Raw genomic sequence first — 11,084 nt, 5'->3', positions numbered from 1 at the left:
GATGGCAGTCACGTGTGCTTGGTTATGTGAATGAATGTGTGTGTTCTTTTCTTTTCTGTAGAAGGCTCTGGCTGAAAGCCAAATGTGTAACAACCTTTCCATTGTGCCTGTCTGCAACTCAACATGTCATCTTTACAGTGAGTGGCAATCTATTCTCTTCTTTATATTGTTGTACACATGGTTAATTTACAGACTGCTATGTTTCCTTACAGTTTCTACCAGCTTGCTTCTGGATATTAATGTGTTAAATCTCCAGCGATGACTTTATGTGGCAAGACACAGTGAAAGATGTGTGAGATGAAGCTGCAAAGAAATGTTGCCTGATCTTGTGAACAGAATAAAAGGAATATAAGAGTCCAGTCATAGAATTTTACCTTGACATATTTTCTAATGCAAGAAAAAAATGAACTCAAAACGGAAATCTGTTTAAATACTTTAATAATTTTAGTTATTAATACACAAGCAACATATACTGTTTATAAAGACCGCACTCTATAAACAATTACAGCTTTATTCGTACATGCTGACATGTTGGAACATACAGTTACATTCATACCAGAAAGCAAGCATTCAGTTGATGAAGAGAACAGGAAATGAAGCGTAACAGTTACATCAGTCATGGTGTTTTGTACTATCTCAAGGAATTTCATGTTTCAACATAATAAAATTCATGATTGATCTACAATCAGAGTCAATAGTTTTACCCCAATACAGCTTCCATCATTATTATCAGTATACATATTTGTGACTGGTTTTCTTTTGGTGTCAAAGCAGATGCACATATTATTGCATTGCATGCGGGAGGTTATGCTCATGCCTAGTAAGCACGAGAGGAGAAATTGGCACGTATCTGGCAGGATTGTACACGGTTAATACAACTAACTTAAAAGCTTTCTTTTGTACCAGTTGTGATGATTATGTGTGTCCTGCTTACACTCTATACATTCAAAACTTCTTACATGTTCTCTTATTACATTACATTTCTTACTAACATACTACCTTAAATGTACCTGCCTGAATACTGTCACTAACATTTACTAAAAAATAATACTTTCTCATAATCTCAAATGAAGGGACTTGTTCTCACCAAGCTGCTTTGCCAGCTGGATTAATGCTTTTCCTGGAAAAAATTCCTCAAAAGTTACAACTGACCTAAAAAAATTATGTGAGTATTTATCTCTCTTATCCTCTGCACAGGTGAGAATCTGGTAAACATCCCTATGGCAAAAATATTTATTACATCAGCTAGGCCTACAATACTATGGAAAATGGCACACTTCAACAAAAAAACTCCATAAAAAACTAAGCAGGTAAAATTTCACAACCAATATTTCACAACAAATGAAAAAAGGTAAAATAAAACGTCTATAAAATCACATTTCAAAATGTGGAACTACTTCACAATAAAAGTAATAAATACAGATACACGCTTTAAAAGTGCAGTAAGGTTGTACATAAAACTACTGGTTATTATGTACACTACAGTCCAACTTCTCATTTCATTTTAAAAGCAGTTCATTTGCCATCTGAGTATAATGGACTTGGCTCAAGCAAAGTGACCACGTAAATATGAACACTTTTTGGTCAGAAAAAATGTTGATTTGTATAAGTGATATTCCCTGATTATTTGTGGATTGTTTACGGAACTATTTACAAAGAAATGTGCTCTAATAGTATACCAAAATACTACATCACAGAAGCAAACTTGCGCATTTCATCACTGCTAACGTAGAGCCGTCAACAAACCAATTAAAAATTCAACATGCTGGCATTTCTTATTAATTTGTATCACATGTTATGAAGCCCAGCAAGATTATCAGTTCGAAAAGGCAACAGGGCCAAATAAAATGGCCACAGCCTATCATAGTATCAGCAGTCTGTTTCACACTTTAGAATGCATCTTTAGCAGCAGACACAAATGCCAAGAGATCCGAGTTAAGAAGGCTGGGAACACTGGCGTAGTTCCCATTGGCCGTCATTCAGGAAAGCAGGCCAGGTGGAGGTTGTTCTGCAGACACAGTGGCGACCTGGAGCTGGTTTGGAGGGTGCTGAGGTTGTGGAGCATGCTGACTGAGTTCTGCCTTCACACGACGAGCAATATGACTGCGTGTGTGTTTCCGCAAATGGTCTTTGCGGTAAAAACCTTTGCCACATTCTGTACACACATGTCGTTTTTCACCTGAATGTATGACAAAATGCAAAGTAAGCTGCTCCTTCCTTTTAAATGCTTTGAGACACACCGTGCAAACATAAGGACGCTCAGGATTGTGGCTCTGTTTGTGACGTGTGAGGTGATCTTTTCTCTTCAGTCCTGCACCACAAATGTCACAAACAAAACGACGTTCTAAAGTATGGCCCAGGAGATGTTGCTCTAATAGCTCTTTCTCCGGATATGCCATATGACATTCGGGACAACAATACAATGTGGAACCATCTAAAGCTGTTGTAAGACGAATTTCTCCAGGTTTTGGTCTAGGCTTCTTTTCCTTGTTAACCTTCTTCTTCTTCTTTTTCTTTGCACCAACCTGAGGTCCGTTATTCCCCACAACCCCTGGTGTTGTTGTTGTTGCAACACCTATTGCTGGACCTGCAGAATTTGCAACCATTTCTGTTTCTTTTTTAATGTTCTCAGCTGAGTACTTAAGAAAGTGATGAAGGCTTATAGGTAAAGTAGAAGCTGGTAAATGAGAAAGATAATCCGCAACAGTTGAACCTGGTGTGGCTAAGCTTTGCCACGATGCTGGCATTGTTGTTGTTGTCTGTGTTGCATGGTGGTGGTGATGCTGATGGATAGCCATAGCTCCACCATACTCCGCTTCATTCGAACCAGGTCGATCTTCCTTATCAACATCTTCACATTTCACATCTTTCGGTTTCTCACCCACTGGGTTTTCCCTCATCATTGCTGCACACAGATCCTGGGGTTGCATATCACCTGCATGATAGGGTGGCCGTTTCTCAGGCATCTGCCGAGATTGTGGTGGAGGAGGTTGCTGCTGCTGCTGCTGCTGCTGCTGTTGTTGTTGTTGTTGCTGCTGCTGCTGCTGTTGTTGTTGCTGCTGCTGTTGTTGCTGCTCCTGAACGGATGGGGATGAGGTAGGTCTGTTTTGTTGCTGAACTGAACCCGCTTGCGTGTAAGGAACACCAACAGCCCCTGGATAATGATGAGTAGCAGCTATAGCAGCACTTGCATGGTACTTAGATGAATTTGGGTTCATCATATTGTTAACCTGAGGCGCGCCTGGATTATTCCTTCCATCATCTCTAACATACTTTCCCATATTTACTGGCATGCCAATGGGAGGATGATGTTGATTGAAATGAGCTGGTCCTGGGCTGGTGTGATAACGTGGTCCTGCACCTCCACCATCACTGACAGCTTGGGGTGGCAGTCCTCCACTACTTCCATCGTGAGTGAATTTCGCCGCAAACTGATGAATCGTAGGAATTGACGCAGGAAAGTGACCACCAAAAGGAGAGAAATTCATTGTTGCAGATTAGCTGAGAATGCAGTCTTCACACTTTCGCGAACTTTCTGCAGATCTTTGTTACTGGACGAATGCCTGAAATGGACAAAATAAAGCTTCATTACAAGTGTGTACATAACCCTTGGAGACTTGGCTCTGAATACATACAATTTCCGTCATTTCGGCACAAAGGTTAGTGGTACGGGTATGTTTACTTCCATAATTCTTGTTTCATTTGTCACTTTGCTTACTAAGAGATGTCTTTAATTTTCGAATAAATGTTTAATTATTTTTATTTTTCAGGCGGCGTCATGGCCCGCGAAAAGATATACAAGATGGGCCTCTTAATGGACATGTTATACATTCGCCGAAATTTTAGACGAATGGCGGTATCAGACACAAAATTAATGATAATGAGAAACTCTGTTTACAAGCCCTCCAAACAGTAGTATTTCCACGGTTTATATGTACTCACCGGTATGCGTTTTGTTGTCCTCATGATGTTTTATTTCCATAAATACGCGTCTTTGACAGAAAACATAAACACCTGCTTTGCGCGACGTTACTCTGCTGTTACTTTATACCCACCACCACCACCACCAGTGCGTGTATCTGCCATCTACAGTCGATGCCGAAGTTATCGCTGGAGCGGGTTATTTGTTTGGGATGGCTTGGCGTCGGCGGCATTGATAGTGTGTAATTGTGTGTTATATTTGAATTATAACTTCAACGTAAATAGGTTTTTTGATTTCGAAAAGTAGTTGCTTTAGTGGAGAGTTGCTCACGGTGTACATGTTGCCTTATGAAAGTAATAAACCTGTTTAAGAGTTGTGGCCACAAATGAAGCAGTAACAGTTGTCTGGACATCCCGCATCACTGAACTAAATTGTCGGATAATCTGTGTGACGCTTCGTCACTTTTTTTAATTGTTACCGGCACTCATTAACATTAAATTCCGCCGATGGATTTCGTCACATTATTATGTGCTCCCGTTGGATTATGTTGTGTACAGATGCCCTCTTGGTTACAGTAGATGTTGATTTATAACACTTATATAGGTAATGAGCCTGTATAATACTCATTGACTACGTTCCTTATTCTCCAAACTAGTATTTAACAACTCTGTACATAAATTTAACAACAAAAATTTTCACTCTGTGGTGTTGATATTTCTAAATAATTTCAGCGAAAGCTAGTTTGCCTTTCCTTGGAAGAAGGTCTCAATTTTTTTTTTCTGCATTCCCAAAATTCCTTCCACATTACACACATGTGTCTATGGACCCAGATAGGCTGTAAAATGCACTTGCATGAAATACTCCATACTATAGCCCTGCAGTGAATAGATGTTGCGTGTCTACATATTCTGTGGAGCATACTATAATAAGAATTAATTTCACTATTTAAAGAAAGACATTGTTAGACTTTATTCATTTGATTTCATTACCTAACAATATTCTTAAAACCTTGCAAATAGTTGCCTCCAGACAGTCTTGTCTGGTTCATGTGCAGTTAATATTGTACTCATTGTGGAATTATTTCATTTAAGCTAGACAAATTAATGTTTTATATTCTTCAGACAAACTTTCTGATATGAATGAACTGGAACATGTGACGTGGTGACAACTCAGTAATTGTATGATGAAGATTTTAAGAATTGTGGGTATTTACTGAGATTTTATGTCTTAGAATGTCATAAATTCAGATATATATTTTGTTCTTTCACCATGGCTACAGTCAACTGGTTCTCATATACTGCTTTACATATTCTGCGTGTGTGTATACTTGTGCTATTAATTTTCATTGTATTACGGTGATGAACCCTAAGTCGTGAGATGATCCCTGGATGAAGAAACAAATAGAATAGGCCTAGTGTGAAAATAGTATTTCAGATTTATTGCTTCATATACTCATTTGCATCACACTCTTTCATGATAGAAATGCATGTCCAGTATATACTGACAGTTATTTTCAGTAGTGTAATGTTACTGACTTATAATACTTTATTTTAGTTTGAATCAGCATCAAATTTGTGTATGAACATGTTAACCAGTATAGGTCATTCTACATATCTTGTTGGTTGATGGGCCCAGTTTTTTGTTTCTGCTTTTTTCACCTTTCTGAGTACCATTTCAGTTTGAATGTAAAAAACACATTAATAACTTTGCCTATTACAGAATGTCATTGCTTTGTTAATTAAATTTTATGGATACTGACATTTCTCATCTCTTATTCAACATTTCTAATGCTGATGAAAAATACTCTGTTTGACTAAAAGCTGTAACTTCTATAGATTTTCTTTCCTAAAACTATATTATGCTGAAATTAGATATGTCTGATAGTTATTTTAAGTATTCATTTAATAGCGATTTAGAGGAATATTTGATGCAAGAGGTTGGCTTTGACCAGGGATGTAGGGAACATGCGACAGAGGCTATGAACAATATAACTACTATAACATAATGTCAGTGCCACTTTTTTTCAGGTGTGCTTAGCTACAGATCAGTCAGTCACCACCAATAGGTTTTCTTAGTTTCACATTCATCCACTTTGCCAAGTCAAACCAAACCTCACCTTCCAACCTAAAGTATACCTTGGGCTAAACTACAGATTAAACGGCCACAGCAGCCAGGTGTTCTTGCATTCTCATTTGTTGGCTTTGCCAACAAACATCAGAACTGTGAATATATGCACCAAAATGTGATGTCACTGCAGCCATTAACATTATGTCACTGGTCAAAACTGACAACTTGTGTCGAATATTTCTGTTGACCCAATCTGAGCATGCATGTTTCTAACTGTCAGAAGGAGTCAGAAATCAGTGGTACTAATAAGTAATGTAATTAATCAGCAATGGAAGTGATTTACAGCATAATTTCAGAGTGATGAAACATGAGAGTGAAAGCTATATAAAAAACTCTATATGTAACAGTATGAATCATTAGAAGAATTCTTTTAATTAACTGCCCACCTCTCGCATAACCTGTGCATTATGATCTGATGATAGATGTTACAGATTACTGAATTGTTTTGAATTCAGGGGACTCAAATCTCCAACCAGCCGAGCCAGTAATACCATGAAACATACAATGAAATGGTTCTTTTGAAAAAGACACAGTTGATTTCCTTCCTCAATCTAACTGAGCTTGTGACCTTTCTCAAATGACTTCCTCTCTTGAAGTGCAGGGCAGACAGTCACGTGTTTTTGTGCCTAGGGAAAAAGACTGGTGGATGCGTTGGCACATAGTGACACACAATGAGGGAGAGGAGACATGAATTGGGAGGAAGTGATAGGACAGAGGAGGTGGAATTGTTGGGTTAGGGTGTGGGGACAGTACGTTATTGTAGATTGAGCCAAGATAATTTTGGGATTTGTTGTAAGGATAACTCCAGTCTGCACAGTTCAGAAAAGCTGCTGATCGAGGGGAGAATCCAGAAGGCTTGGGTTGTGAAGCAGCCATGGAAATCAAGCATTTTATGTTCAGCTGCATGTTGTGGTGCACTTTGTTTTTGCCAACAGGTTTGTGGACTCCATTCGTCCTGGAGGACAGCTGGTAGGTAGTTATATAAAAAGCTGGGCAATGATTGCAGTAGAACTGGTATATGACACGCCTGCTTTCACAATGGCCAGGGCACCTTTGAAAGCAGCCATGTCATATGCCAGTTATCCTGCAATCATTGCACAGTTTTTATATTGGTATGACTACCAACTAGCTGTCTCATAGGTTGAATGGCCGCCACCAAACTGTGGTCAAGAGCAAACTGGACCACCCTATGGTACAACATACAGCTGGACATTGATCTCAATGGCTGCTATCACAACCTGGCTTATGTGGATCCTCCCATCCACTACCAGCTTCTCTGAAGTGTGCAAATGGGAATTATCCTTAAGACACATTCCCTGATCACGGAATTATCCTGGTGTTAACCAACGATAAGCTTCTGTCCTGGACCATTCACTCAACAGTATCTGTCCCCTCCGTCCTATCACCTCCTCCCAATACATGTATCCTCATCCTCATTGTGTGCCACTTTCTGCCAATCCATCCACCAATCTTTTTCCCCTCTGTGCTCCTCTCCTTCTCCACTCCCCGTTCCCTCCCTCCCGCGCAGCCAACCAACACTGTGCCAAGCAGGCTTGCCCTGTCACCTTCTAGTCCCTGCATGCTCTGCCAGACAGCACTCTTCAAGCCCCTCCACCTGTGTACCCTAGTATGCCTCCCCCTTCCATACTCCAATCTGGATTTCTACTTTCGTTAAGTGCGACAGTTTCAGTCTGGTCACAGTGGCCGGATGTGTCTGTTTTCTTCTCTGAAGAAGGCTTTGACTGAAATCTCAGTGTGTAAAAGTCACGTTGTTGTGCCCATCCGTAACTGAGTGTGTCATCTTTACAAAGGGTAGCAATTTATCCCTTTCATTTGTGTCTGTACATACCAGTTTCAGCCACAAAATAATTATATTTAAATAATGCACTGTGCTGTTTTACAGTGTGTGGGGTCCATTTTAGGTGCTTCTTTCCTATCAATATCAACAAGGCTCTTTTTATATAGCTTCTTGAACGTACATTTTATTCACAACCTTGCATCATATTTTAAATATTGTTTCCCAAGTATCAGTTAATCCTAGTACAGACTTAGCACCCCTGTATTTGGAAAGCAGCCTAAAGAGAAAGATCAAGTGAGGTGGCCCAGTGGTTATAACACTGGACTTCTATTTGGGAGGACAACAGTTCAAGTGCATATCCATGTTTAGGTTTTATGCAATTCCTGGGATGCAGTTCTTGGGATGGTTGCTTTCAAAGGGTGTGACTGACTCCCAACACATCCTTTCCGAACCTGAGGTTGTGTTCTGTTGATAGGAAGTTGAAACCCTATTTTTGCGCATCCCAAAGAAGAAGTGGCAGCTTACTCCACATTACAGCAATTGAGTTTCTGCCTGAAATGTGGCTATTAAATCAGCTGGTATCAATTGGTGAGTGACTTGTAGAAAATGACGTTGTATGTGAGATCATTAGAGCAAGACTAATAGCAAGGGTATTATTATTGTTGGTGCCTTCTGTCGACCACCAGAATCATCTCCAGGTGCAACTGAAAGCCTTAGATAAAACCTCAGCTCACTAATACCTATGTTCCTCAAACATACTGTCATCATTGGAGGAGACTTTAATCATCTATCAAGCTTTTGAGGTATGTAGTTTTGCAGCTTGTGAGCATTGTCATGCTTTCACATACTGTGAAACAATACTAAATGCTTTCTCTGAAAAGTACTTAGAATAGGTAGTACATAAATCTACTCATGGCAGAAATGTATTAGATCTGATGAGCTTGCAGAATTTGCTGTAACAATGATTACCAAAGTACAAAGAACAACTAAAACAGGTAGAAAGTTTACTTGTTCAGTAAACTAGGTAACAAGCAAACTTTGTCATATCTCAAGAACACACTCTAAATCTTTAGATCTTGGTAGAAGCACGTAAAAGAATTGTGGCTAAAGTGTAGAATAGTTGAGATCAATTTACGAAGAGAGGGACCTTTCAAGGTATACAGTATCTGTAAAGAAACAGCAACTACAGCACAACAAGTGCAAAACAAAGCATAGAGTTATGTATAGAAAAATGCTAAGTAAAATATGTCTTGGTGTCAAAAAGACAGTGCATGCAATCGCTAATGACTACCATAGCATGATCTTATCAGAATCTCCCAGTAAAGTCTTGCATTGTCACCAAAGTTTGTGCCAGATGCTGATGGATGACACAAACTGAAATGAGGTCAGAAAGCAAAAGCAGAAATGTAGAACTCAGCTTTCAAATATTCCTTTACAAAGGAAGATGCAGGGGTACCCCCAATGTTGTTCTAAAACCAATGCACAACAGATGTTACCTTTCAAAGGGACACAGTATCAAATTTTCTATCCAATCTGTGGTTGCACTCAGTTGCTGATAACCTTGTCAACGGGGCAATCAGGAAGTACCATCTGTGATGGACTTCAAGTGGTTTGCAAAGTATAGATCACTGTCTTCCTTTATAACTTTGTAATATTATTAAAACGTAACTATGTCTCAGAGCCCAATGAAACTTGTGTCAGGTTCTATACATAGTTTGCAGCTGAATTAGCCCCTCTTTTAACCATAATTTATCACTGATATGTCAAACAAAAATAAATGTCCGAAGGTTGGAAGAGAGCACAGGTCAGACCCATCTACACAAAGAATAGCAGAAGTGATCCACAAAACTACCAGTCGTAGAATGTATTCTGAGCTGAAACATAATGAGATGTCTCAAGTATAATGATCACCTCCACGCTAACCACTATTGATTCGCAGAGCAGTGAACATGCAAATCCCAATCACAGTTTCTTGTATGAGATCCTGAAAGCCTTGGCTCAGGTAGTTCCAGTATTTCTTGAATTCTGAAGAGCATTTGTCTCATTTCCTCCAACCCTTACTGACAAAAGTATGATAAACTGTGTGACTAAAACATTGATGTATTGTCATGGTGTGTGTGACATGTTACCTTAAATGGAAAGTCATCATCGTATGTACAAGTACATCCTGGTTTGCCTTAGAGAAGTGCGTTTGGGCCCCTGATGTTCATGTTGCCTTTTAATGACCTCGCAGAAAACATCAGTAGTAACCTCAGACATTTTGCAAATGACAGAGTTGTATGTGGTGAAACACTTCCATGTCAGGTCTAGAGAGGATTTAAATAGGTGCAAAGATTAACAACTTGTTTTAAATATCCAGAAATGTAAAATGGTGCACTTCAAAAAATGAAGAAATGTTTTCTCTTATGCCTACAATGTCAGTTAGTCACAATTGGAATGGGCAACTCATAAAAATACTTGGATGTAGCAATTTGTAGGGATATAAAATATAATGATCACATAGACTCAATCATAACAGAAGGCAAGCTTTCATAGCCAGTGGATCCTTCTTCAGGCAGAAGGTTTGAGGGGGAAGGAAGAGGGATGAAAGGAAAGGATTGGAGAGGTCTAGGAAAATGGTTAGATTTTGAGAAAGTCACCCAGAACTGCGGGCCATGGGAGACTTACCGCATGTGCATTAAGTCTCCCCTGACCTGCAATTCAGGGTGACTCTCCTGAAATCTACCCCTTTTCCTAGAGCTCTCGACTGGCTCCAAAAGCTTGCCTAATTATAACTTTCTTTTATGTGTCTGTTCTGCTGCTGCTTGGTGAGTAGGTTTTGTTATTTATCTATCAAATTAAATTACATCATCTTGTAGTGATAGATTATTCATACTGTGCCCTTTCCCTTGTTGTCCCTTACTTCTGCAACCTGGTTTCCAGTGCCACACTATTCTACATCTTTTGCATTGTGGTTGGTGATGATCCCTTTGAATATGACCCAAACATCCACATCAAAACACCCCACGTCAGTAGAGAGGACACGCCTTCTATCCCACACTTTCATTGTTATCATATCTCCTCAAGTACAGTAGCCACACTGATGGCACCCAGAAGTCCTTTGGGTATTCTGCTCAAACCATTCTTGATGGATTAGGAATGCATCTGAAGCCTTGGTGTTGACATAAATCTTCCATATTCTATCCACAAAATTTTCTGTGCACTCTATTGTACACGCTTAATTCCATAGGACCAAAT

General features: G+C 39.4%; 1 protein-coding gene across 1 annotated transcript; it reads right to left on the bottom strand.

The window, feature by feature from the left end:
* Positions 1–421: 421 nt before the first annotated feature.
* Positions 422–6,424, bottom strand: LOC126335059 (Krueppel homolog 1-like). Its single transcript, XM_049997942.1, has 2 exons — positions 3,943–6,424; positions 422–3,563 (listed from the first exon to the last, which is right to left on the bottom strand). Exon 2 carries the CDS (start codon positions 3,486–3,488, stop codon positions 1,980–1,982), a length of 1,509 nt encoding a protein of 502 aa, XP_049853899.1. The 5' UTR covers positions 3,489–3,563; positions 3,943–6,424; the 3' UTR covers positions 422–1,979.
* Positions 6,425–11,084: the final 4,660 nt, after the last annotated feature.

This window comes from Schistocerca gregaria, chromosome 2 (assembly GCF_023897955.1).
Source record: "Schistocerca gregaria isolate iqSchGreg1 chromosome 2, iqSchGreg1.2, whole genome shotgun sequence".
Taxonomy (NCBI): Eukaryota; Metazoa; Arthropoda; class Insecta; order Orthoptera; family Acrididae; genus Schistocerca; species Schistocerca gregaria.
The sequence above is the reverse complement of the archived record's forward strand: the minus strand, read 5'-3'. Positions and strand labels throughout refer to the sequence as shown.